This window comes from Phyllostomus discolor, chromosome X (genome assembly GCF_004126475.2).
Source record: "Phyllostomus discolor isolate MPI-MPIP mPhyDis1 chromosome X, mPhyDis1.pri.v3, whole genome shotgun sequence".
Classification (NCBI taxonomy): domain Eukaryota; kingdom Metazoa; phylum Chordata; class Mammalia; order Chiroptera; family Phyllostomidae; genus Phyllostomus; species Phyllostomus discolor.
This window is the reverse complement of record NC_050198.1, coordinates 38,684,996-38,710,878: the sequence shown is the minus strand read 5'-3', so window position 1 is coordinate 38,710,878 and position 25,883 is coordinate 38,684,996. Positions and strand designations below refer to the sequence as shown.

At 51.7% G+C, this 25,883-nt stretch overlaps 3 protein-coding genes and 1 non-coding gene across 16 annotated transcripts; 3 read left to right on the top strand and 1 right to left on the bottom strand.

The window, feature by feature from the left end:
* Positions 1 to 5,885: 5,885 nt before the first annotated feature.
* On the top strand, positions 5,886 to 8,414 carry RPL10 (ribosomal protein L10). Of its 2 annotated transcripts, XM_036016839.1 has the most exons (6): positions 5,886 to 6,048; positions 6,872 to 6,930; positions 7,023 to 7,130; positions 7,333 to 7,471; positions 7,968 to 8,130; positions 8,213 to 8,414. In XM_036016839.1, exons 1-6 carry the CDS (start codon positions 6,026 to 6,028, stop codon positions 8,363 to 8,365), a joined length of 645 nt encoding a protein of 214 aa, XP_035872732.1. In that variant the 5' UTR covers positions 5,886 to 6,025; the 3' UTR covers positions 8,366 to 8,414. The 2 variants fall into 2 exon arrangements, with proteins under 2 accessions (XP_035872732.1, XP_035872733.1); XM_036016840.1 differs by lacking the exon at positions 8,213 to 8,414 and having other exon boundaries at positions 5,893 to 6,048; positions 7,979 to 8,087.
* On the top strand, positions 7,786 to 7,920 carry LOC114505846. Its single transcript, XR_003685308.1, has one exon. It is a non-coding gene; the product is annotated as a small nucleolar RNA SNORA70 (small nucleolar RNA).
* Positions 8,415 to 10,912: 2,498 nt separating the features above from the next.
* On the bottom strand, positions 10,913 to 17,535 carry DNASE1L1 (deoxyribonuclease 1 like 1). 3 transcript variants are annotated; one of them, XM_036016832.1, is made up of 10 exons: positions 17,516 to 17,535; positions 16,609 to 16,672; positions 16,171 to 16,247; positions 14,244 to 14,447; positions 13,798 to 13,886; positions 13,632 to 13,718; positions 12,203 to 12,303; positions 11,939 to 12,051; positions 11,610 to 11,858; positions 10,913 to 11,534 (listed from the first exon to the last, which is right to left on the bottom strand). In XM_036016832.1, the coding sequence occupies exons 2-10, from the start codon at positions 16,670 to 16,672 to the stop codon at positions 11,385 to 11,387; spliced, it is 1,134 nt and encodes a 377-aa protein (XP_035872725.1). In that variant the 5' UTR covers positions 17,516 to 17,535; the 3' UTR covers positions 10,913 to 11,384. The 3 variants fall into 3 exon arrangements, with proteins under 3 accessions (XP_035872725.1, XP_035872724.1, XP_028378748.1); XM_036016831.1 differs by lacking the exon at positions 17,516 to 17,535 and having other exon boundaries at positions 16,609 to 16,730; XM_028522947.2 differs by lacking the exon at positions 17,516 to 17,535 and having other exon boundaries at positions 16,508 to 16,689.
* On the top strand, positions 16,926 to 25,883 carry TAZ (tafazzin). 10 transcript variants are annotated; one of them, XM_028522942.2, is made up of 12 exons: positions 17,588 to 18,120; positions 18,202 to 18,330; positions 19,549 to 19,594; positions 19,844 to 19,929; positions 20,219 to 20,221; positions 20,539 to 20,625; positions 23,724 to 23,804; positions 23,900 to 23,941; positions 24,127 to 24,189; positions 24,366 to 24,418; positions 24,846 to 24,923; positions 25,043 to 25,883. In XM_028522942.2, exons 1-12 carry the CDS (start codon positions 18,012 to 18,014, stop codon positions 25,142 to 25,144), a joined length of 879 nt encoding a protein of 292 aa, XP_028378743.1. In that variant the 5' UTR covers positions 17,588 to 18,011; the 3' UTR covers positions 25,145 to 25,883. The 10 variants fall into 10 exon arrangements, 8 of the variants coding, with proteins under 8 accessions (XP_035872730.1, XP_035872731.1, XP_035872729.1 ...); XM_036016837.1 differs by lacking the exons at positions 17,588 to 18,120; positions 20,219 to 20,221; positions 20,539 to 20,625 and adding exons at positions 16,926 to 17,060; positions 18,605 to 18,727; XR_004901046.1 differs by lacking the exons at positions 20,219 to 20,221; positions 20,539 to 20,625 and adding an exon at positions 18,605 to 18,727 and having other exon boundaries at positions 17,567 to 18,120; positions 24,493 to 24,923; positions 25,043 to 25,113.

Sequence of the window (25,883 nt, the reverse complement as noted above, 5' to 3'; positions counted from 1 at the left end):
AACCCCAAGGCCAGTGACATGTCGGGAGAAGAAAGGCCACCCTGGGGGCGAGGTCTGGCATCAGCTTTGCCCACTGCTAGGCACCAGGGAATTTCCACCCCGGTAATCTTCTGTATCCGGCTGGAAATTGCTCGGCCAGTTTGTTCAGCTGTCTCAAGTCTCCCTCTTCCACTTGCCAAGGGACTTCCCTAGCTTCTTACTAACCTGCCTCAAAATGAAAATGATACTGTTACAATTATATACTATTCTCTGAAATGAAAGGGCCATGACACACAGAACTTTAGAAATTATCCAGTTTTCCCTTGGTGCAGAGGGAAACGGAAGGCCAGAGAGAAGCAGCACACTGGCCCTGGAGGCCCTCTCCAAGCCTTCTGATTTAGGGAAGTGATGAGCCCTCACTGCGTCATGTGTCTCACGGGCTTTCAGTCTGACATTTCACATGAGCTTTCTTTCACTTGAAGAAAGAAACTTGCATTTGTAAGTGACAGGTATTTGTTTTAACTATATCTGTAACTTTTTCTAAGGAAATGAAGCGTGTAACATTGTGTTAAGGTGTGTTCTTCTGTGAAATTTTTATAAAGATTTGTTATTATGAATTTATTTAAAAACAAAACTATAAGAAAATTTTTAAGAAGTTATACATTTTTATTATTTTAAAAATATTTTATTTATTATTATTTTTTATTATTATTATTTTTGCAGAGAGGTGAAGGAGGGAGAGAGGGAAAATCAGTGTGGTTGCCTCTCCCGCGCCCCCTACTGGGCACGTGGCTGGACAGGGAATCAAATCGAAGACCCAGTGGCCTACAGGCTGGCACTCAGTCCACTCAGCCACACAGGCCAGGGCAGAAGTTATACATTTCTATTATCAAATTTATTAAACTCTCATGTGGTGACTTGTGGGTTGTGTGTCTTAGACATAGAGGCCTCCTCCCACTTGTGATGAGTGGGGAGACTTGAAGCAGAATTTCTGGGTCTGGATTGCTAATTGCTCATGGACCCAGGCTGCTGGGTGGGCCTGCTGGTCCATCACTGTGGCCTGCGGTGCTGACCACAAGATCCACATCCACGGCTGCCTGGGCCTGGATTAGTGGCCGTGCCTTTTGGACACCCAGCCCCTGCACTCCAGGGATGCCAGTTCCATTTGGGAGAAAGACAAGGAAATATGCAATGAGAAGTGTTGGGTGATATTGTTTAAATGCATAGGTGGTCTGCAGGTAAGGGAGGGAAATCCCTGGGGAATCAAAGCAAAGAAAACAGCAGGGTGAGCTGGGGCTGGGGCCCAGCAAGGTGCTGCCCGGCTGGGTCTCCAAGGCACTCAGGGTTCATGGACCTCTGAAGGTGAGCAGGCAGACCTGAGATCCCACCTGAAACCAGTGCTCTTTTTTTTAAAGATTTTATTTATTTATTTTTAGAGAGGGAAGGGAGGGGGAGAGAGAGAGAGAGAGAGAGAGACAGAGAGAGACAGAGAGAGACAGAGAGAGACAGAGAGACAGAGATCAATGTGTGGTTGCTGGGGGTCATGGCCTGCAACCCAGGCATGTACCCTGACTGGGAATCGAACCTGCGACACTTTGGTTCACAGCCCGCACTCAGTCCACTGAGCTACGCCAGCCAGGGCTGAAACCAGTGCTCTTGACGGGACACCTACACGGTGCAAAGGAAGCCCAGGGATGGACAAAGAGGCAGGTCCAACCTATCCTGGGTCTGGGTGAGACGGACAAGAACCCCACTACCCACAGCATCAGCGAGCAAGGCTGCCTTTACCTGGCCTGGCCGCAGGTGGAGGGCCTTTGGCGAACCCCTGGCTGAGGAAGGAACTGCCTCCCATCGTGGCAGTACTGTGGCCGTCCCGGTGGAGCAAACCCACCCTCCCTGGAAGGGGATGCCCCACCCCGGACTCCCAGGGGCCCCGCTGAAGATGGGGCAGCAGTCTAAAACTGAAGACACTGCCCACCTTCCTGGAGAATCAGCAGGTCCATCCAAGAGAGGACAGGCCTTGTCGATGTCCCCAGAGCACAGCGGCCAGGGGCCAGACAGCAACTTTCGGTAGTGGCCGTGATTGCTACGTGGGTGCCTGGGCTCCTCCATCCCATTGCCCCGGCAGCCTCTGGAGGTTGGTAGCAGTGTTCTCCTTATTTTCCAGATGACGAAATGAGAAAAACAGGACAAGGAAGGGTCAGCGGTTTTCTGGATCACTAGCTAGCAAGTGGCCGAGGCAGGCTGGGGATCCAGGTGTTGTGCTCCAAGCCCAGCCCCCTTTCTGCGGGTAATGCCCTGCAGCCTGGCTCACTCCCTCACTCAGAGGTTCCCAGGCTGTGCGTGTGGCACATCAGTGTGTTCTGAAGGTGTGAAGGGCGAACCCAGGTGAATATCCCCCAGCACGTAAGGAAGTGAGAAAGAGAACCATCTTCTACTTTGTATTTAATAAGGTGGGACTTAGAAACCAAATTGATATTACTTTTAAATTCCCATGGGATCAGAAAACAGTTCTCATGGATATTTACAAATTGTTTGCATTACTGCGAGATAAAGTTACTCCAACTCCTAGAATCTTCAATGGCCTCTGAGACACAACAAAATAAAGACACAGAAGGAATCAAAAAGATAAAAATAATTTTCAAGTCCAGGCCGACTTGAAAAAAAACTTTAGAAGTAAAACAACATAGTCATTGAAGGGGGTGGGTGAACATGGAAGAGGCTATAAGGAGGATAAATGGTAATGGAAAAAGTACAATAAAAAATAAGCTATTGCTCTGGCTGGTGTGGCTCAGTGGACTGGGTGCCGGTCTGCGAACCACAGTGTTGCTGGTTCCATTCCCAGTCAGAGCACATGCCTGGGTTGTGGGCCAGGTGCCCAGTAGGGGGCATGTGAGAGGCAACCATACACTGATGTGTCTCTCCCCTCTCCATCTCTCCCTTCCCCGTTTCTCTAAAAATAAATAAATAAAATATTTTAAAAGACACTTAAAAATAATACATAGTTGCCCTGGCTGGTGTGACTCAGTTGACTGAATGCTGGCCTGTGAACTGAAAGGTCGCCAGTTTGATTCCCAGTCAGGGCATATGCCTGGGTTGCGGGCCAGGTCTCCAGTTGGGGGTGTGTGAGAAGCAACCAATAGATATTTCTCTCACATATCCATGTTTCTCTCCTTCTCTTTCTCCCTCCTTTCCCCTCTCTCTGAAAATACATAAATAAAATCTTTTTAAAAATAAAAAAGTCATTGAAATGAACATCTCAACAGATGGGTTGAGGCTCAAAGAGATGCCATCAACAAATTGGTGACCTGAAAATGGTGCCTTGGAAATTACCTCCTGCCTTCTTAGCTGATGATGTCGCTTCCTCGCCTGAAAAACTGCAGCAGTCCCTCCTCAAAGATCCAGGCTCTGGCTCTTCAACGCCCCTCATTCTGGCTTCTAGGCTTCCAATGACACCAACCCCTTCCCTCCTTCCCCTTGTTTAGGGGCGGCAGCTTCTTCCAGTACTGTCTGGTACTTTTCTGTCCCTTTTGCACATTCAGTCTTCTAACCCCTGAGTAACCAACCACTTACATTCAAGCTCCAGTTCCTTACCTCTTAGCTTGTTACAGTGTAAGCAGAGAACTTCCCTTACTTCAGCAGGGCTGACAGTGCTGCAAATCCAACACAACATTTAATTGCGTGTGTTCCAGAATCCCAATGTCATTTGAATCCCCACTTCTCCATGTTCCTTGTGTGAAAGGTAGGGCAGTGGTTGGAGAAGCAGGGCCCTGAAACCTTGAACTGGGGTGTCTGGTTGAAGGGGTCCACTGGGAGCCCCCAGTCCCTCTGAGCCTCCCTTACTGATGTAAGTAGCCTGCCCTCTGGTGTCCGGGAGACTGGTATTTCATTGTTAGAGGACTGTGACATTAACCTCACTTGGGCAGGTGACTTGCAAGGGGACCCGTTGTCCTCAAGACCCACTGCAACCAACCCCTGTTGACATTACACCCATTACGAGTGTCAAATACCTACATGCTTCATGGGACAGACACAAAGTCTAACCCAGGAGGAAATAGCTCACATATAAAGAAAAATTCCCATGGCTTGCTTTGTATCTACCAGCTGTGGGTATGGATCTTCAGGGTGTAAGACTAAGGAAGTGAGCTCTAACACGCAGCTGAGTCTGGACTCACTGACAGGGGTGCACTTACTAGGATTCCAGTTGGAATGTGTTAGTGTATGCAGCTGGTGGGAAGACTAGCATCTCACTTGGTTGGCTGACTGCAACCTGGACACACCTGTGGCCTGCTATTCATGGGTTTTGATGCCCAGAGCTGTACTGGCATGAGATGGAGGAATGTAAAGGCTCAGGAAGAGAGGAATTTTGGAGTAGATTTATCACATTCCATCTGAACACTCCATTGCCCAAGTGCATTCCACAGAAAGGCCCAAAAGCAGCTCTTTATAGTGAGGCATTGAAAGCCATTGGGGGGGGGCACCTGTGTCTTTGAAAAGACCACAGTGTCTCTAGAAAAGAGACAAGCAACCTTCTACAGCACTGCTTGATGTATATAAACCTACATGCTCTAGGTCTGCAAGCCAAACACCTGACTTGAGTTGCCACAGTGGAGGGACACAGCCTCTAACTGTTTCCAGACCCAGAGCCCCCAGGTGGAGGGGGAGGCTGGGGTCCCCTGGGAAGGCCTCTGCACCATGGCTTGACATGCACATCACAAATCTTTCCAAGCCTTCCCAAAGGTACCTGCACCTGTTTACTAAAGTGACAGGTTATTCTGAAAACAGGCATGCTTGAGCAGGATTCCCTCCTTTGAGGGCCACCCATCAAGTGACACTGAGAAGACTTTGTTACTTCCTGACTTCCTCACCTCCAGAAGCTTGGACAGACACCTGTGGTGGACAACACATTCCCCGGTGACTGGCCCCAGCTCTGCCCACTTCTCTCTTGGTGGTGGTGAATCTATGCTTTAGAGAGAACCGTCCAGACACACTCAGGAGGCACTGGAACGTAGTGGGCTCCGCAAGGAGTGTGGGGGGGGGGCGCACATTCTGGGCCCTGGGAGAGCTGCTCTCAGAAGCCTGGACTGGGCGGGGCAGGAGACAGTGACTGTGCCCTTAGCCATACGGGGTTGCAGCCCTCTTTCTCCCCTTCTCCAAGTCACCATAGGGAGCACAATGTCTTTTTTCTCTGCTTGGTCAAGGTGGGCAGAGGGCCCAACGGCACTTACAGGGTCTCCTGGGCCCTAGGTTTCGGTGCAGGTTTCTCCTCGGCCTTACTTTCGCCGGAGGGCGCAAGCCACGACCCAGGTCTCGGGGTTAACAAACTCATGGAGCAGAGCTCACAGCAAAGCCGGCTGCAGAGTCTTAGGTTACGGTGGAGGGTGGGGCCCCAGCGGCAGGCCTCCGGCTCCGGCCCCGGCCACCCCATCAACAAAGGAATGCAGGCTCCAGCATGGCTCGTCCCCTGCGGGCCCTCCAAAGGGAGTCCAGAGGGAGACACGGAGTGCGTGTTTTGGGCAAAAGGAACTCCCGAAACACGTGCGCAGCCGCCGTGAGCCCCATTCTGGGGAATTTCCTTTCTCTCAACTCTAGGAATGTAAAGTCTCTACTATTAACAGCAAAGCCTCAGGCCGAGGTCTACGCCCAAGATGGCCAGTTGAAAGAGGGTTTCTGGTGCTGATGTGGGTAGTCCCCATTCGCCAGCTGTCCGCTGCGATCAGACGCTCCGCCGCTTTCCCGTTCTGCGCATGTTTTCGGCTGCCGACACGCAAGCGCAGAGCGTCATTGCCTCTATGGTCTGCAAGTCTGGCAGAGCGTCCACCCACCCTCGCCAGGACTCTATGGTTCCTACGCGCGAAGATTAGACGGCCTATATAAGGCATGCGCAGGCGTAGGAGTACCTTTTTTCCTTTGGCGTGGTGAGTAGTGGTAACTGACGACTCCTCCTGGGCCCTTGCCATTTCTTTCCCTTGGTTCGTGTCCTGTTTTCGTCTTCGGTTCCGACTTTTTGTGTTTCGTTGCAGCCAGTGAAGATCCTGGTGTCGCCATGGGCCGCCGCCCTGCCCGGTGGTGAGTGTGGAGTCCATGTTATTTCGCTCAGGAAAAAGGGATAACTGCTTTTAGCCGCTGAAAGCAGTCGTGGGGCGGGGCCTCCCTAGGGTAGCTTTTCTATTTTGGGAACAGACCCTACATTTTCCCGAATGTTTTCTGGGTCGCTTTAGGTCTTCATTTATATAATGTGATTACTTAAAACGTGATGCCGCCCTTTAAGCGCTTCCACAATTTAGTTGGGGTGTTACTGACCCTGTATTGTATTTCTGAGCCAGTTTCAGGATGGAAGCGACATCCTCCTTGCGTCCCGTCCTTTGTCCTGGAAATTCGCCGCCTTTTCAGGCTCACTGCCCTCTGGGCCTTTGTGTCCTATCTCCGTCTTATTTCCGGCTACGTGCTGTGTGGGCTCAATTCTTGTGTGGCCTGCAGGGGGCGCCGGGAGCCCTTCACGTGGCTCCGAGGCAAAATGCTGCGTGCCTAAAACTCTAGGTGGATGGAATGAATTTTACTACTTTTCTGCCCCCAATTTGTAGTATGCAGTGTATGGAAGTGAGGTGTGTGTTTTTTAACTGAGAAAGTCCGTTTCAAAGCGTTGGCCTTGCACGAAGTTTAAAACTTAATAAGGCATCGAGGAAGATATTTTTGCCTTTATGTACCTAACATGGTTGTCCTCTTAACTTTTGACCACCTATTTGTGACTATCTTTTTAGAGCCATTTTCTAGATTGACTTGTGTTGCCCCACTCCCTTCCCAGCCCTCTTTGAGAGGGAGCACTGGAAGTTCCTAAAGTCGGGGTCACTTGTAAATTCCTGAAAACCTGCCTTTTCCCCCTCCCCTGCAGTTACCGGTATTGCAAGAACAAGCCGTACCCAAAGTCTCGCTTCTGCCGAGGTGTCCCTGGTAAGTTGCGGAGCAGCTCCCCAGCTGGTTTGGCTACACTGACTCAGTTGTCTTGTGGCACTCCACACACAACTTACCCAACCTTTTTTCAGATGCCAAGATCCGCATCTTTGACCTGGGCCGGAAAAAGGCAAAAGTGGATGAGTTCCCACTCTGTGGCCACATGGTGTCGGATGAATATGAGCAGCTCTCCTCCGAAGGTGAGGTTTAGGATTCCTTGTTAATCATGGCTATATCTGTGTGTCCCCCCAGCCAAATCTGGAGCAGACTGTACTGGAATTAAAATTGTGAGTCTGTATGAAACTCACTCAGGCAATACAGATGTCCCCTGAGAGCCAGGGAGGACCATGGTAAGTGCTTCAGCTCTGTCCTCACTCTGCTGCTTTCTTTCCCTTTACCTAGCCCTGGAGGCTGCCCGTATTTGTGCCAACAAGTACATGGTGAAAAGCTGTGGCAAAGATGGCTTTCACATCCGAGTGCGGCTCCACCCCTTCCATGTCATCCGCATCAACAAGATGTTGTCCTGTGCTGGGGCTGACAGGTGAGTTGGGTCCTGGGTGTATACAGACTCGGCCACCCATAGTAAAGCAAGGCAAACTGCTGGCAGGATTTCAGTGGACACTAATTTTTCCACCACTCCATAAATGAATACGACTGACTCCCAGAAACAAATACCAGGGGTAGCAAGACTAAGTCTTTGCAGCCCCTGGGTGGCAGGTGGAGGAAGTAATTTTGAACTTAATGACAGCTATCTGCCAGCAAGCACATTACTGGGACAGTTGTGTGTTGGAGGGCTTTCAGATGAGCCCAGTGGCACCTTGGCAAGGGATTCTGGTTATTATGTTTTGGGATTCACTGCAGCCAATTAAGCCGACCGAGCTCTTTGACCCATGGGGGCCCGGTGTGCAATGTCTGCAAACAGTAGCATCCTTGGTAGTGTACGCAGCCTGTTGCTAGTATGGGTTGCCTTAAGGGACCTTGGATACAGCCATTTCTGGTGGACACTCACACCTGAACTCATGCTGTCCCCAATCTAGGCTCCAGACAGGTATGCGAGGTGCCTTTGGAAAGCCCCAGGGCACAGTGGCCAGGGTCCACATTGGCCAAGTCATTATGTCCATCCGCACCAAGCTGCAGAACAAGGAGCATGTGATTGAGGCACTACGCAGAGCCAAGTTCAAGTTTCCTGGCCGCCAGAAGGTAAGTAGTGCTGTGGCCTTGTTCCTGCCTTTACTTGCCTGAGTCTCCAAGTATCTTGATTTAATTCTTTGTTTTTCCCCAGATCCACATCTCCAAGAAGTGGGGCTTTACTAAGTTTAATGCGGATGAATTTGAAGACATGGTGGCTGAAAAGCGGCTCATCCCAGATGGCTGTGGGGTCAAGTACATCCCTAATCGTGGTCCCCTGGAAAAATGGCGGGCTCTGCACTCATAAGTCTCTGCTTCTACCTTAACACCCACCAATAAATCCTACTTCCTGTCTATGTCTTTGCATCTGGATTCATGGGGGGGTGGGTGTGGGAACCCTAGGGTCACTGTCTTGTTTTCCAAAAGAGGCCAACAATGTGTCAGCTAGTGAACAAACAAGCCCAGAACAACAACCTAGTTGGGACATTGACTTTGGACTTGCCTAGATCAGAGGCTGTAGGTTCAAAATCCCAGGCCATGGTTAGTTGTAGTGCAAGTGCTGCCTTGGTCAAGTGCCCTTCCCTGGGTGATGAAAAGGGGTTTGTGACTAAGGCTACTGTTGCGGGGGGCTATGGAATCTTTGTCCATGGGTCCCAAGCCAGCAGCATCATGAAACGGGGAGAGCCAAAAGTATCTGGGCATGGTCCCAGTTACCTCTCTGAAGTGTCCAGGGCTTGGCAGCAGGACACCTTTGAGCAAATACTACAGCCCCAAACCATAAATTTCATTGTAACTTCAACTTAATGGTTTTGATCCCTTGCTGGGACTGTTTTTACTGAGTTGTGTTCCCTGGAGAATGGAGTGGTCCTAAAGTTAACTAGGACCCTCGGGTCCTTTTGGGGCAACTTGTTCGTGACTGTTCTAACATGCCCCTGGAAATCTATTTCATTTGCTGAAGTGTAATAGGATGTAGTAACCATCATTAATAGGACTACTTCACAAAACACATCACTCTAAGAAATTGAAGAACTTCCTAACAATTACAGTATCAAATACATGATAGGTTCATGCATTTTTTTGTGCATCTGTAGCCTTGGTAACCAGCCTCCCTGGGGCCACACCAGCCATAGGAATGTGCCAAGGTGGACTGACCACCTCCTGGGCTTAAGTGCATGCGTTAGGGCTGTTTGTAGCTATTTTCATTAGAGTAGGACAGTTTATGTCAGCCACGGTTTACGTGTGTGAACTGCTAATCTCCATCCAATGATTTTATTTAGAGGGGAAGGGAGGGGGAAAGATGTCAATGTGTGAGACACCCATTGGTCTATTGCCCTGCCTGGGAATCAAACCAGCAACCTGTTGGTTCACAGGCTGGTGCTCAATCCACTGAGCCATGCCAGCCAGGGCTCCATTTTTTTTTTTTTTTATTAATCTTTTATTTTTAGAGGGGAAGACAGAGAAACGATGGTTGTCTCTTGTACACCCCACACTGGGGAACCTAGCCCACAACCCAGGCATGTGCCCCCACCGGTGTCGGGAGCTGCCCAATAGCTGACCCTTGCCACAGTTGGGACAGGTGAGACGCATCTGCATGGCAGAGGCAACTGTGGCTGGATCTGTCTATCTCCTGTATGCCTGCCCCTGCTAGCACTAGGTGGTGGGATTTTTAGATACCTGTGTATTATAACAAAAAGTTTGCACAATGCCTCTGATTCTGTGTGAAATGACTTGCTGACCACAAGATAGAGACCCCTAGCAACCCTAATGCTGCCTGCTTCCCCCACCTGGGAAGTTAAGGACAAAATTAAACTGGGCAGACCAACTGCCAGAACGCTGAAGGAAGCTGTTGCTAGGAATGTTTCCTAAGGTGTCACCACTCAAAAGCTTAAGATTTATTAGAGTCGCTACCCCTCCCATACCCTGGACAGGAATGTAAAGAAGCAAGGAGTTCTAGTTGGAAATAATAATCTCAATACATGGAAACGAATACAAAACATGCCCCCCCCAAGATATATAAATCAAAAAAACCTAGGCAAAAAACCAGTTACTTAACCTAGACAAATCTAACCTTAATGGATAATAGCTAATTTCTGTGTAACATAAATCACCCCTTGCACCCTTTTAATTTAGTCCAATCCCTAGCATTTTAATAGACATCTAGTTACTAATTGGCACCTGAAAGTTTGTGCCCGTATAGCTTTGTTGGCTATCTTATCTGATTAATGACCCTCTTGGTCAAAATAACCTTTGTTTAATATGGTTGATCTGCGGGACCTCCTGTACTTTTTGGTTATTTCTTTAACATGACTGATTTGTAAAACCTGTATTTTTCAAAATTATTTCTATGATAACCATTTCTGTTTTAATAATCACACTATGCATTGAATGTCATATAACCTCCCCTATAAAAATACAGATTGATTCTTCTTGGTGAGTCAGTCAGGCCCAAAAAGCCTGGCTGTCCTCCGGCACCCCACCAGGTGTCTCGCTTCATTCGCTTTGCCTGAGCCGTGCATCCTTCGGGGACCCTGAGACCCCACCAAGGCTGGACCCCGGCAGACCAGGAATCAAACCAGCAGCCCTTTCGTTCACAGGTCAGCACTCAATCCACTGAGCCACAGCAGCTGGGGCTCCATGGTTTTTGTTTGTTTGTTTGTTTTGTTTTGTTTTTAAGATTTTATTTATTCACCCTTAGAGGAAGGGAGAGAAACATCCACAGGTTGCGTCCCACATGTCCCCAACCAGGAACCTGGCCCACAACCCAGGCATGTACCCTAACTGGGAATTGAGCCAGTGACCCTTCAGTTCACAGGCTGAAGCTCTATCCACTGAGCCATTCTTTTCTCTACTGGCATCTTAATACTGATTCATATGAATCCTGTGTGCAATAAAGGTGGTCCATTGATATATCTGCTATGCACATGTGTCCCTGTAATGTAGCTTTTTGTCCTCAGTGTGTGTTTCCTTGTCATTTTTTACAGGTTGTGATTCCCTTTTCTGAACCCTTTCCCCCTCCCTCAGCTCTAGAGCCTGCCTGCTTTCCCCCCCACTCCTGACACGACCTGGGGGAAGAGTGCCATGGCTTCAGCCTCAGGGTCCTGCCTCCTCTTCCACATTCTAATGCTAGGCACAGGCTTAACCAAAGGACCCAAACCAGTCAATAAGGTAGGGCTGGGGATGGAGGAGGGCTGCAGTTGAAGCCCCTCAGGAGTCGCTTTGGCTGTAGGGCAGATGGACAGGAGAGGCTGGGGTTTGAGTCCCAAAATACAATGTCGTCACTACATCTGTGTGCAGCAGACACCGAGGTCCGGGTGAGGTTCAGGCCATCAAGCCCAGCTTGGGGGCAGGAGTGGCGGCAGCACCAGCAGCAGTGATGGCAGCAACAGAGTGGCGAGACTGAGGGGCTGGATCTGGTGTGCTGCCCTGTTCAGCTCCAGCTCCACCTCCACGGGGTAATGGTCACTGATGTTGAGGGCCTGGGGATGGACAGAGGGACAAAGTGTCAGGGATGAGCAACTTCCCTGTGACCAACTTGTGCCTCAGTCCTTTACCTCCTCCTCAGTGAGCTGGAACACGCTGGGGAAGTCGAAGGCTGCGGCCCTGTGTTGTAGGCTCCGGCAGCGCTCTCCATGCAGCACTATGCGGTCGTAGGCACAGTGGGTGGTGGCCCGCACCGTAGTGTCCTTCTCATCGGCAATTGCCCAGTAGAAGTCGGCCTGAGTCCTCAGTACCAGCTCATTCAGGCGCTTTTTGGTCAGTGAACCACAGTCAGCATTGAAGTCCCCAAGCAGGATCATGTCCTGGAGAGGGGGACAGCTGTTGGGCCTGGTCACCCTGCCATCCAGGTCCCATCTCTATGATGCAATCTGCCCAGCCCTACCTTGCTCTGCCAGTGCTGGGAGACATCCAGAAACACATCGTACAGGGCGTTCAGCTCCTTCTCTACAGCCTTCGGAGTGGTGTGTAGGGGGACCAACACCAAGCTGGGAAGGACTAGCAAGGCCCGAGAGATGGAGGGCTCCCACCCACTCCTGGCCCTTCTGCATGCAACCTCCTCTGAATGACCAAGGCCCTAATAAAACCAGCCAGACACCCCGCCCCCGCTTCCCGCTCCCACACAGCAGGGCCACCCTTTCCTTCCTACCCTTGCTGGGCAAAGTGAACTGGGCCACGAAGGGCTCCCGAGCAAAGACGTCATCCTCGTCATTGTACACATAGTGATCCTGGACCTGTGTCTTGTGCGACCTGGGGGGACCAAGGGATGGGAAGCAATGGCCCCACATCACTGACTTTGGTTGGCAAGTGCCAACATCAGAGCTGGGACTCAGGGAGGGGGCCCTCCACCAGCAGCTTCATCTCATGGGAGCACAGCATTCCTAGCCTTTTTCATAGAATTTGATTGAGACAAAATTTATATACCATAAAATTCCAGTGGTATTTAGTACATTTGCAAGGTTATACACCCATCACCACAATCAATTTTAGGGCATTCTTATCACCCCAAAAAGAAACTGTACCCATTAATGGTCACTTCCCATTCTCCTCCCCTCAGCCCCTGGCAGCCAGTGATCTATTTTCTGTCTCTAGATTCACCTACTCTGGATGTTTCATGTGAATGTAATCGAATAGTAGTATTTGTTCTTCTGTATGTGGCTTCTTTCCTTAGTGTAGGTTTCCAAGATTTGCCAATGCTGCAGCATGGGTCAGTATTTAACTCCCTCTTATGCCTGAGTAATATTCCTTTGACTGGAGAGACCGCCTTTTATTTATCCATGCATCAGCTGATGGACACTTGGGTCACTTCTACTTTAAAGAGTCATGAGTGATGCTGCTATGAGCATTCCTGTGTGGACATTGTTCCCCATTATTTTGGAGTGAATTCTAGACATTATATGATTCCACCTATATAAAGAAATAGGTCTCGCCCTGGCTGGTGTGGCTCAGTGGATTGGGCATGGGCCTGTGAACCAAAGTGTCGTGGGTTCAGTTCCCAGTCAGGGCACATGCCTGGGTTGTGGGCCCGGTCCCCTGTGGGTGCTGCGAGAGAAGCAACCACACATTGATGTTTCTCTCCCCCTCTTTCTCCTTCCCTTCCCCTTGCTGTAAAAGTAAATAAATAAAATCTTTTCAAAAAAAAGAGAAAAGAGGTTTCCTTCCTGGAGAGTCCCCCTTGTCCTCATGAACATGACCCCAAAGGGCTCCCCGCCCCCAGATGTCTTCCCAGGATCTTAGGGCTGTTTCTGGAAACCATATCCACCCAAGGCCCATGACAGGTCCTGGATGATCCTCTTTCCCAGAAGCTGCAGCCAGCCACTCCCAAACAGGCCCAGACATGCCCTGAGCCTCATTTCCACAGAAGAGAGACAGAAGGACCCAACCTGCTGTAGGAACACATGAACACCAAGGCTGGCAAGGGAAGAAGAGAGGCAGATCCCAGAATAAAATGGTTGAGAAAAAACAGTTTAACGAGAAGGTGAGGGCTGCCCCAGGAGGAAGGGGCCTGCAGCCCTTATGAATACTCAGCTGTCAGTGGGCCCGTCACCACGTGTGCCCTGGCCTCCGTCTGTGCTTACCGGTAGATGTACACGTACTTCTCCGTGTACGTGCTGCGCCCCAGAGAGGGGCTGCTCAGGAAGCTGTAGGGCCCAGAGCCATCGTATCTGCCAGAAAAGGGAGCCCAGCGTCAGGGGCCCTGAGGCTCAAGGGGACCCCGGATTAGACCCACAGAGCCTGGCTCACCGGTTGAGCTCTCGAATCAGGAGGGAGATGACACTGGGAGAAGGATCAACCACCTCCTGCAGCACCATGATGTCACAGCGGGCCACGATCTGCAGGACAGCAGGAAGGTCAGCCCCGCTTAGCACCAGTGCCCCAGGAAGGGGGTGAGGTCCCTAAGGAACTGGCACTGGCCACTGATGTGGGCGAGAGTGTCATGGCCTGATGGCTGTGGCCCCCAGAGAGCAATGGGACTAGAAAAGACCTGGGAGAAAACAGAGTGCCGTCCCTGCCCACACTACACCCAGTTTACAGGGGAAGAGACTCAGGCCAACGCCAAAGGAGGCCCTTGCCCAATGTCTCTGTACCTATGTCCCTTCTTTTCTGGGACATGCTCTGGGTCAGGCAGGGCTGGGAGCTTTGTTTTGTGGTCTTCAGGAGTGCAGCTTCCCTGCAATGACGAAACTTACCCGAACTAAGGTGTCCATCACCTGCTCCCTGGCCACCTTGGCAAGTGTCAGCCGCTGGGTGTTGAAGGCACAGATTCGAAAGGCCCCGACCCCACCAACCAGGAGCAGGAGCATAGCTGGGCAGCGCATGGCTGTGTTCACGCTACTGGGACCCTCTGGAGGAATCCAGGTTGCCTCGAGATGCAGTCCCACCTGGGCTCGGCTCTGGTTTGAGAAGAACATGGTGTTATGGACAGAGGAGGAAGTGATGCTCCTTCTGCAGCCCAGCACCAGTGCCCCCAGAGCTTCCAGCATCTCGGATTTCCTGCCTTTTCTCCCCGTGGACATCTTCTGACACTGGCACATATGGCTTGGCCTCATTCCTTTAATTGTGGTAAAACACACATAGCATAGAATTTAACATCTTAACCGTTTTTAAGTGTACAGTTTGCTGTCGCTAAGCACATTCACATTGCTGTGCAACCATCACCACCATCCACCTGCAGAACTGTTTCATCTTCCCAAACTGAAACTCTGTCCACATTAAACACTAATCCCCCCCATATCCCGCTGTAGCCCCTGGCACCAACCACCCTACTTTCTGTCTCTATGAGTTTGCCTACTCCAGGGACCTCATGGAATGAAATAATACACTAGTTGTCCTCTTGTGACTGTCTTATTTCACTTAGCATAATGTCCTTAAGGTTCATCCATGTTGTAGTGTGTCAAAATTTCCTTCCTTCCTTTTTTGAAAAAAATTGAATTTATTGGGGTGTCATTGGTTCAAAGTTTCCTTCCTTTTTAGGGCTGAATAATATTCCACTGTATGGATAACCACATTTTGTCCATCCATTCATCTGTGAATAGACACCTGGGTTTCCTCTACCTTTTGGCTACTGTGAGTAATGCTGCTTATGAACATGATTGTACAAATATCTCTTTGAGTTCCTCCTTTCAATTCTGTTTGGTGTATTCCCAGAAGTGGAATTGCTGAGCCATGTAGTAATTCTATGATTAATTTATTGAAGAACCACATACTATTTCCTGTAGGAACTGCACCAACTTACATTCCCTCCAGCAGTGCACAAAGATTCAACCTCAGGGTTGATCCCAGCTTTTCACCGCCATTAGTAACTAGGAGGGTCATCTTCACAAACCTCTCTCTTTGCTTGTGAGATGTTATCTTTAAGACAAGCTCTCTGCAGTGCAACTGCTGGGTTTAAGGCATATGCATTTAAAATGATCTCAAATACATCAAATCACCCCACCCCACTGCAGTGTGTGATGGGCCCCTTTGCCATGCCGCACCACCATTGGTGAGCCCTTCTTGTTCATCTTATCAGCTAGAGAGACCCCCCCCCACTCTTCCTGAGAGTCTCTCGTGGTTTATTTTTTTTCTCAGACTCACCCTGACTTTGCTCTTTTGGGCTCAACTCCTTGATACCCCCTGTTCGTGTGGCTCTCATTTACTGATATCATTAAGTGCTTTGACTTCTGCCTACCTGCTCTTCTCTCTCACTTTGTCACCTTCTCCCTGGGGCTCACTTTCCTCCTCTCTCAGGCTCTGCCTCTGTTTTTCTTGGCCTGTCTTCTCTGTTTATCTGTCACAGCTTCCCTGCACATCTTCCCACTCCTGGCCAGCTCCATGCCTGTCTCTCCCTCATCACCTGCTCTGTCACTCATGTTAGTTTGGGTAGCCTGCCCTGGTGCCTATTCTGGGATGTATGTGGGTGTTTGGGCAGCCCTGGACTGTCAAGGACAGGCTTGGAGGTTCTAGAGCCAGGGGCCCCCCAGGAGGGTGGAGGACAAGAAGAACCAAAGCCCAGTCTGGGCTTCCAACACTAGACTTTGGCCCCAGCCCCGGGGTTCCCTTTCTCTCTTACTACCGCCACCACCTCCGGAGTGGGAGACAACTTCCACCCTCCCTCTGCCCAGAGGGATTCCATACCTGCACAGACCAGCTTGTCTGCACACCTGCCTCAGCTGTAAGCGGATGGAGACTCCCCACGGAATCACAACACCTGCCTGGCGGGGTCCAGAGAGGAGAAAAGAGGAACAGGCAGTCTTACTGCCCCACCCGTCCGGGCCTGGCCGGCCAGCCAGCCTTCACTTCCCCACCAGCTGGACGAGTCCTGGCTCCGCCCCAGCGCTTGATGATAGGGCAGACAACTGATTCCTACCCACCCAGTTTTCCGTCAGACCCCGCCTCCCTCTCCCGCCCCCGCCCCCCGCCGGCGTGGGACCCGGCAGGGGCGGAGGCCCGGGGCTGCAGGCAGATGACAGACCTGTGAGTCACAGAGAGAGATCGAGGCGCAGCAGCCCGTTAATGAGTAGTTGCTTGTGCCAAGGGTGTGCAGCGAGGAGGAGCGGGCGCTTGAGTGCAAACCCGGGGCTGGATTCTCCCAGACCCGGCACTCAGTCCCCGCTCTGGGACTCCCTCCAAGCAGCATCTGGCGAGGGAAGACGCAAAAGCTGGAGCTCATGCTCTGCTTAGGGGAGCCCCGCGGAGGGCCTAGGCACCCTTGAAGACAAGAGCTTTCTCTCCAAGTTTTTGGGCCGGGCCCCAGTGGGGCTGCACACTCCTGAGCTCTCTGGAGACCCAAAGTGAGCGACGGTTGGCGCAGGAACTGGCTGCGGTGCTGGATGTCAAGGTTACATTGAGGAACTGTCCCTGAGAGATGGGTATTAGAGAGCTGACAGCTCAGCACGGCGTGGTGTCTTGCACTCTTGCTGTTGGGACATCTGGGGGACTCCGCGAGGTCTGAGGATGGGAGGCGAGTCCTTACTGGATGGTTGCAGAGCGGTCATCAGGCCAATGTCGCCATAGCCAGTGAGCAGGTCGGAAAAAAGTTTAAGTCAATAAAATTATGATTTAATATAAAAAATGGTCTTTTTGAGGGGCACAGGGCTTTCTTTTGGGGATGATGGACATGTTTGGGACCTAGTTAGAGGCGGTAGTTGACAACATTACAAATGTATTACATGATATAAAATATTGTAATACACACTAGGTACATATTGCTATATATTACATCACATATTACATCATATACACATAGACATATAATACAATTTTATAACATTGTAATGATGTAAAGTTACATAATCTATAACATAACGTATATATTATCTACATAAAATATGTAACTTAAATGCTAATAAAATACTATGAAATGGTTAATTCTGTTATATAAATTTTACCTAAATAATGGGGGGGGGAACTAAAGTAAAAGTGCTTCGCCAGCCCCGAATTTGAGTGGTGTCAGGTAATCCATCTGTGCAACCCACATTACCTACGGAGATTTTTCTGGGGACGAACTGAGAAAAAAGGGACGCGCAGCTGTCGGAAGGCCTCGAACTGAGACTGCGCTGGGGCGGGCGTGGTTAGGGTTAGGACTGCCCCCGCTGCCGTTAAGCGGCCCGCGCGCGCGTTTTGCGACAGGCGACGGAGGAACGTGTGACCTTTGCAGGCTCGCTTTTCTGCCGGTGGCTGCTTGAGGCGCGCGGCTGCTGGCGTCAGTTCCTCTTGTTCTTCACTGCGACTCCCGGCTCCCGATCACAGTGGCGGCTCGTCTGTGGCGAGAGAGCGGGGCCGGGCCAGGCTCTGGCCTGCCCCGCAAGGTGACCTTGGTCAAGTCCCCTGTCGCGCCGCGTGTCGTGACGCACGTCTTTGGCGTGGGCCTGTTAAGGACAGGGCTCTGGAGCGATTGAGAATACAGACCTAGAGCGGCCCCGCAGGCTGCCCCGTGGCTGGGGAACGGCCAGGCCGCGGGGGGCGGTAGGGAGGAGATGCCCCTACATGTTAAATGGCCATTCCCCGCTGTGCCGCGGTTCACCTGGACCCTGGCCAGCAGCATCGTCATGGGCCTGGTGGGCACCTACAGCTGCTTCTGGACCAGTGAGTGGGCTTGGCTGGGGGAAGTCCTGGGCTCCAGAGGAGAAGGAGGCCAAGACCCCCACACTCTTTCTCTCCCCCCAGAGTACATGAACCACCTTACCGTCCACAACAAGGAGGTGCTGTATGAGCTCATCGAGAACCGAGGCCCAGCCACCCCTCTCATCACTGTCTCCAATCACCAGTCCTGCATGGATGATCCTCATCTCTGGGGTATACCTACCAGTGTGCTGGGCACAGGGAGGCAGGGAGAGAACCCCGGAAATGGCCAAACAAAAGCGGAAGAAACTCACTTCTCACTGGGCTCTTCACATAGCTCTGGCACTACTGTTTCTGGGGTGTCCTGCCCTAATGGTGAAAGTTTGATTTGTGACTCTTCAGCATCCTCCCAGGGAAGGTGATTTGGAGAGAGCCTCAGAAATTTGGAGTGAATGAGCAAGTGAGGAACTGGCCCCACGGCAAGGTCTGACAGTTTTCTCTGTTGCAGCAGGCCTGTGGAAGCCTTCCTTCTTTAAATTATTGAAGGCACCACAGAGTCTTGGGAACAAATCTGAGGACCTGTCAAGGAAATTCTGGGCGAGGGGCTGGGAGACCTGTATCCCGTTTCCAGGTTTGCCCCATGCTGGGTCTGTGCCCTTCAATCAACCTTATTTGGGAGCTCAGCTTCCCACCTAGAAGTTCCTGCTCTACTGACTTCCCAGAAATGTTGTTTTGCTCCAATAATCTGGATGGGGCTGGGTAGGGGGTTGTCCAGAGGTTTCACTGCTGAACACAGGAGGTTAGACTACATGCGGAACCAGCATGTCAAATCAGAGCCTTTCAGAGCTCACCCTGACTGCTGGGTAGGGAATGGTCCCTGGGTGCCACAGGCAGATCCCAGGGGGCCAGAAAGGAGGCGTTAGATTTTAGTAGGGGTGTCCCACCTTTTGGCACCTCTGGGCTACACTGGAAAAAGAAGGGTTGTCTTGGGCCACATATTAAATACATTGCAATATGTAATCGCAAAAACATTTCTGTTTTAAGTAAATTTACGAATTTGTGTTTGGCCATGTTTACAGCCATCCTGAGCTGTGTGCAGCCCGTGGGCCACAGGTTGGACACCCCTGCTTACAATATTACAGTAGCCTGAACCAGGCTGGTGACAGTGAAACCAGAGAGGGAGGTATAGAAAAATAGATAGCACCAAAATCTGTTGCAGAGACAGGCAGACCAGATATGGTTTACTAATGAGATATGGGGAATGGAAGTGAGTGAGGAGCCAGTGAGAACCTGGGGGTCCAGCCCAAGGATCTGGAAAACACCACTCTGGGCCACAGGGAAATGATAGTGCTGCTGCCCTTGTTCTTCTATCCCTGAAATGGGGTGACGGAGAAAGGTGTTTCCTGGAAACAAGGTAAGCTGGGGCACGACACTTTTCCTCTCCTTCTCTAGGGATCCTGAAACTTCGCCACATCTGGAACCTGAAGTTGATGCGCTGGTGAGGAGGAATGGGCCCCTCCCAAAGGACCCAGCAGGCCTCACCCATCTCTGCCCAGATTTGCCCTCCTCCTGTTCTGCCCAGGAGGTGGCATCCAGCAGTCCAGGCAGGGAAGGGGGTGGGGCCCTGCAGGCCCCTTTGAGCCTCCATCCCACATTGCTGAGGATGTCAGGCATCATGTTGGGGGGGACAGGTTGGGAAGCAGGGAGCAGGGGGAGGCAGGGATGACTGCATCTGTCCCCATTCTAGGACCCCCGCAGCTGCAGACATCTGTTTCACCAAGGAGCTGCACTCTCACTTTTTCAGCTTGGGCAAGTGTGTGCCGGTATGCCGAGGTGAGCTGCTTCTCTGGGAGGGGCTGTTGGGCCAGTGGGTGCAGAAAGGCACGTCTACAGGCTTCTCTGGCCTCCCCTGGTGGTTGATGCTTCTGGTTTAGCAGCACTGGGAGTGGAGAGACCCAGGTGGGAAAGGCAGCCCGGGAGCAAGGGGAGCTAGAAAGTGCTGCCGCACTAGCGCGAGGCATAGCTCCATTGCCAGAGAAGCGATGGTTTCTTGGAGAGTGCTCAGTTCCCTGTAACTGCCTGAGTATTGTACAAATCTGGAGCTCTGGCATTAGAAGTGTAGGAGGTGTTATCCACAGCCCCTTCTCTTGAGGACATTGCTAAGAGACTCACTGGTGGCAGTGTGGTGCCATGTGTCTGTGATGGAGGTGGCATGTGCAACAGGCCGCAGTGCTTGGTAGAACAAACATGCCTATGGACTGAGGTGTGTAACATTGAATGACTACTCAGCACCTCTCAAGAGCCTCAGAAGCTAGGGGCCATTTTTGGTTCCCATTCTCCATCTAAAGGGACTTGGAGGGATTAAGCTGCTGGCCCAAGGTCACTGGGAGAGAGGTAGCAAAGCCAGGATTCAAGTCCAAGTTGTTCTTTCCTCTGGGAAAGCAGCATTTTCCCCGGCAGAGTATGAAAGGAAAAGCATTCTAGACACAGGAGAGCATTTGCCAGGCACTGGAGAGGTAATTGATAAAGGTAGAAAATGCAGTTTGCAGGCCGAAGGTGCTGGAATAATCATGTTAAGAATTGTGGAATCTGTTCTCTCATCAAGGTAGTGATGTGCTCTCATCTCTGGTTCAGAGAGAGAGCACCCTGGTCATAGTGTGGGTGGTGGATGGGAACAGGGCTGGGTGGAGCCTGGTTAGGGGCTGTCGCAGCAATTCTGGCAGTAGACGATTGTAGCCGGGCCTCTGAGAGTCGCTGTGGAGAGCCTGAGAAGGGGACTGCTTGGGGATGCACTCTGGAGGCAGAGTTGACAAAATTGAAAATTCCATCATTGACAGATTGGGTGTGGGAGGGTGTGAAGAAAAGAGAACTCAAAGATGATGCTAGGAGACATCTGGTGATACTAAGCCACTTGGAGGATGGGGTGTGGGGGTTAGGAGGGGAGGTGGGTCCTGTTTTGCGTGTGATTCATCTGAAGAGCCTGTCATCTGAGGAGGGCAACAGTTCCAGAGGCAGTGGGGTATGCAGTTCTGGAACTCACAAGAATGGTTGGAAAAAAACAAAGAATGGTTGGGAATAAAGATACTGGGGACTCGACCACAAACGAAGTCACAAACGTAGAAGTGAGATTACAGAGGACCCAGGGACCTCTGGACGGCACCTGCAGGGACCCGGGACAGCACCTCAGAGCACAGAAGGAGAGCACAGAAGGACAGACAAGTCACCGAGGAAGCAGGAAGCAATGGCCAGAGAGAAAGGAAGCAAAGCCCCAGGACCTTGTGGGGGCTGGAGAGGGGGAGGGGAGGGAGACAGCAGGGACGGCCACTGCTCCCAGAGGCTGGTTGTGCGGAAGGGAGAGGAAGAAGTAACCAAAGGGTGTGAGAGGTGTCAAGGGTTTTTTGTTGTTTTACCTTGACCAACTAGAGAAAAAAAAAACATGGTAAAATCTAATAAAGTCATCTCAAATAAATGAAAAGCTACAGTACTCATGCCTCCAAATCCTCAGGCTACTCCCCAGAGACAGCGGCCTGGAATGCTTTTCGTTGTTGCTGCTGATTTTGGAGGCTGCTTCATTTCTTTAAAGCACAAACAGACTGCAGTGCCATGACTGGTGACCGTGGAGTTGTCACGCCCTGTTCTGAGAGATGGGGATTCTGCTCACATATCCCTGTCCCCAAGTCTCAGTTCTTCCCTTCTGCAACCCCAGACGGGCGTCCCATGTCCGCTTCTTGTGTGATTTTTCTTTTTGACCTGCATCTAAGGTTTATCGCACAATTAAAAACAGAAACAAAATCTTAACCCTAAACACCTTCAGTGAGAGAAGTGAATTTGAGGGATAGCGAAGCTCTAACACGTTGAAGCAAAGGGAGTATCTGGCATACTTTGCTTCTGTGTTCCAAAATACTCCCTCCCTCCCAAAGCATAGGCCTTGTGACCTGACGTGAAGTATCGGAGTAATCTTGCATAAGCTCTACCAGTGTGTAGAAAATTTGCAAAAGTTAAACATTAGGAAGTGTTGCTCCCAAAGCATAGTGTTGTTTTAAAACTCTGATTTCAAGCTGGATGGCTTGGCTGCACCAGTGGGCTTTAGTAGAGAAGGAGCCAATAGCTCTGAAGCCCACCTCTGCCAGGTAATGCGGTATCAAGAAGGGAAGCCACCACCCTCACCGTGCTCCCCAGCTGTAGCCCCTGAGGAAGCTGCTGGGCCAGGCCCCCATTTGGGTTAGATTGAGACTCCTGGAGCCTTAAGTAGCACCTTCTAAAGACCTAGCCTTGCAGAGAACAGATTAAAAGTCCATTTCTTGGTGCATTGGCCAAGACAGTCCCAGTGTGGGTCTCTCCCTCTGTGATGTGGCTCTCATCTACTTCCCACTTGCTAAGATGTTTCCTCTTACTCTACCCTGCTCCTTCAACCTTCCCCTTCTCTGTCCCTGTCCACTGGATGGACAGGGTTGATGATGCTCTTACTGTGTGTGGTCATGAATTATCTCCACATGGCTCCAAGTTGAAAGCCAGTGTATACAGCATTAGACATCCATGTCTGTGTTCTTGCTGACCTCTGGGCCACTTGGGTTCAGTGTCATGGTCTCGGGGCATCTCCAAGGCATGTGTTGCTAGCACTGGGGGCAGCTCGACTCCATTTTTTTCAGTCTAGCCAGTTAGTTTTTCCCAACTCGAAACACCATATGTTCTATCAAATGGAGAGTCTAGTTTTCAGGGGGAGCCCTGTGAGTAAGGGGCTGGCAGGAGGGAGGGGCGGAGGAGTCTGCGGGTGCAGGCAGGGCTGGGAGGCCTGTGAGGAGTGGCTGCAGGAATGGCCTGGCTGAGCCACCAAGAAAGGGTTGCAGTCCAGAATCTGTGGCCCAAGTGAGGCTGGAAGTCATAAGCAGATTTGGTTTGCTCCAGCAGCCGCCTCTGGGCCAGGGGCAGCAGACGGAGGCTCGCTCCAGGGTGGCTCCTCCCAAGGAGAAAGGAGGCTCTGAGAGCCTGGCTGGGGAGGGAGGGAGGGAGGGAGGGAAGATAGGCTAGTGCATGGATGGGGGTTGCCAGGGGCTGTACTGCAGATGTATGCCTGTGGCCGAATGGCTCACATTCAGTGAGGCTGTGGCAGGACAAGTAGGCAAAAGATGGGGCTGGGCCCTGGCTGGGTAGCACAGTTGGTTAGAGCATCATCCTAATTTGCCAAGGTTGCAGATTGAATCCCTGGTCAAGGCACATACAAGAAGCAACCAATGAATGCATAAATAAGTGGAACAACAGATCTCCCTCCCTACCCCCCTCTCTAAAATCAATCAATAAAAAAGATTTTTAAAAAGGTGACTTTGGTGGCCAGTGGAGGAATTGTCAAGTTCAGACTTTCAGTCAGTTTGAGGTGATGCTGCTGCCTTACAAGTGAACAGGCACTTAGAGGGTTGGAGGATAGTATTGAACAAAGGATGCCGAGAGCCATGAAGTGCAGCTGGGGCTGAGCTGGCTCGGGAGAGACAGTCGTTGCAGGTTGTCTGTGTGGACGGTGCAGTGGGGAAGGCAAAGAGGCAGTTTCTGAGCTGCTGCTTTATCCTGAGGGAGAGGGATGGAGGGGACCCCGGGAGAGTGAGGACTGATGGGGAGGTGCCTTTTCTTGGCAGGAGACGGTGTTTACCAGAAGGGAATGGACTTTATTTTGGAGAAGCTCAACCACGGGGACTGGGTGCACATCTTCCCAGAAGGTCAGTGAGGCTGGTAGGGTCACACGTCCCCAAGAATATGGATGAGACTCCCAAGCACCCCCCTCAAAACCTCACCTCTGTCTCCCCCCACCCAGGAAAAGTGAACATGAGCTCCGAGTTCCTGCGCTTCAAGTGGGGTAAGGGCTGGCCCTCTTTGGCTCAGCTGGACCATGGTACATGGTAGCAGCAGCAAGGGGACAAATGCCAAGACAAGGGCTGGCCCAGGGGAGCTGGTTTTAACTAGGGGAGGGCCGATGGCCTCCGCTGGAGGCTAGCACTGAAGCTCTGCTTGCACCAATGTTTCTGCCTCTCTGTGGGGCAGGAATTGGGCGCCTGATTGCCGAGTGTCATCTCAACCCGGTCATCCTGCCGCTGTGGCATGTCGGTAAGCCGCCCTCTCCGGGCGAGCCTGCAGTCTGGGGATGGAGGCAGGGAGAGGGGCTTCCCTAGTTGGTGTTTAGGGCGGCTTCCACTGGGCAGCAGGAAGAGGGTGCCGGGGGTGGGGTCCGGGGCTGTCCTGCTCCACCCTGTGCCTGCTTCCCAGCCTTCTGTTTGCTGCAGGAATGAATGACGTCCTTCCTAACAACCCACCATACTTCCCACGCTTTGGACAGGTAGGCAGAGGCTGCTGATCTTCGTCTGTCTGTCTGCCTGCCTGCCTGCCATCTGCCCTTTGTCTCCCACTCAGTATTACTGAGGCCAAATTCAGAAGGAGCTGAGCTTGAGGCTGTGGCGGAGGGACCGAGTGGAACATTGAGAGGGCCTTCCTGGCACCAAGCCCTGTACAAGGAGAGCAAAGGAAATCAGGCCTTGGCAGGGGTGGTCCCTAGGGTTAGGACAGGACAGGACATCTAGGCATGGACCCTAGGACTGGGATAACCCTTGGATGCCGTTGAACCTTGTCCTAAAGAGGGAGAGTGGCCAGGGGGAGCGCCTAGCAAGTTAGGGGCAGGACTCTGTTTCTGGCTCCCTGGGGCGGTTGGGCTGGGGCTGGGGGCCTTCTCCCTGTTGCTGTCATCTGGTGGCCGGTTTCCTCTGCAGAAAATCACTGTGCTGATAGGAAAGCCCTTCAGTGTCCTGCCCGTGCTCGAGCGGCTCCGGGCAGAGAATAAGTCCACTGTGAGTTTTCCCAGGATGTCCCCTTGCTGTCCTTAGCCCCTCCCAGCACCCTTGGCCTCCCAGGGCCCCTGGGCGAAGCTCCTTGAGGGCTGCTGGTCAGCCCCAGTCCTTCCCTTCAGGTGGAGATGCGCAAGGCCCTGACTGACTTCATTCAGGAGGAATTCCAGTGCCTGAAGACCCAGGCGGAGCAGCTCCACAACCACCTGCAGCCTGGGAGATAGGCACTGCCCTGCCCAGACCCTGCCCTGGCTGCCTCATGGTCCTATGACACGCGCCCCTGAGGCCTGCAGAAGAGGCAGCTCTGGGACCCAGTCCCCAGCTGCCAGGCTCCCAGTACTACCTTTCGGTTCTTCCCCCTGCACACAGCTAGGGCTGGGAAATGGACTGATGCTGTGAGTTCAGATAGGGTTTTTTAGACAAATTTCTTCGTAACCCTTAAAGGGTGCCCTCTCCTAGTTGCTGAGCATTCCAGCTCCTCTGTGGTTCTTCAGTTGAAGGAAGGGTCACAGCTGCTCCTTCCTCTTGGCCAGAAAGAGAGGAAGAAGTTTAGGTAGTGGCCTCCTTTCTTCTTGCCTTCCTGTGTTCTCTCCCAGCACTGGCCTCTGGAGGGAGGGTAGTTGAAGTGAGGTGGATGACTAGGCTGGAGCTTGGGGGGGGGACCCACAAGGCTGTTGGCCTGGAGCTGCTCACCACCTCATCAGGGATGGCCTTTAGCCACCGCTTCCTTCTGCCCGACCCTCCCAGAGGCCTGGGAGCCTCGGGCAGGGCCCAGCCCTGGGCTGCAGGCAAAACTCAGCCCTTTGCCAGAGTGGAGCCTGCAGCCATAAGGGCCTGAGACCTGGCCACTCCTCCCATGCTGGGGCCCACCGATTCTCCGTCATTTCTGTGTCCCCGGCATCACTCCTGGAGTTGGGTTTCCATGTTTTGTAAACAATAAAGCATCTGTGTTGTGTTGTTTTA

Bases quoted from the DNA above. Each gene is read 5' to 3' on its own strand.
- RPL10 (XM_036016839.1), top strand. From the start codon at position 6,026: ATGGGCCGCCGCCCTGCCCGGTG. The intron at 7,131-7,332 runs GTGAGGTTTAGG...CCCTTTACCTAG, and splicing joins TGAGCAGCTCTCCTCCGAAG to CCCTGGAGGCTGCCCGTATT. The intron at 8,131-8,212 runs GTAAGTAGTGCT...GTTTTTCCCCAG, and splicing joins AGTTTCCTGGCCGCCAGAAG to ATCCACATCTCCAAGAAGTG.
- DNASE1L1 (XM_036016831.1), bottom strand. From the start codon at position 16,705: ATGAGCTCCAGCTTTTGCGTCTTCCCTCGCCAGATGCTGCTTGGAGGG. The intron at 14,448-16,170 runs GTATGGAATCCC...TTCTCAAACCAG, and splicing joins AGACAAGCTGGTCTGTGCAG to AGCCGAGCCCAGGTGGGACT. The intron at 12,052-12,202 runs GTAGGAAGGAAA...GGGCCTTGCTAG, and splicing joins GTTCACTTTGCCCAGCAAGG to TCCTTCCCAGCTTGGTGTTG.
- TAZ (XM_036016833.1), top strand. From the start codon at position 18,012: ATGCCCCTACATGTTAAATGGCCATTCCCCGCTGTGCCGCGGTTCACC. The intron at 19,595-19,843 runs GTGAGGAGGAAT...TCCCCATTCTAG, and splicing joins AACCTGAAGTTGATGCGCTG to GACCCCCGCAGCTGCAGACA. The intron at 23,805-23,899 runs GTCAGTGAGGCT...CCCCCCACCCAG, and splicing joins GGTGCACATCTTCCCAGAAG to GAAAAGTGAACATGAGCTCC.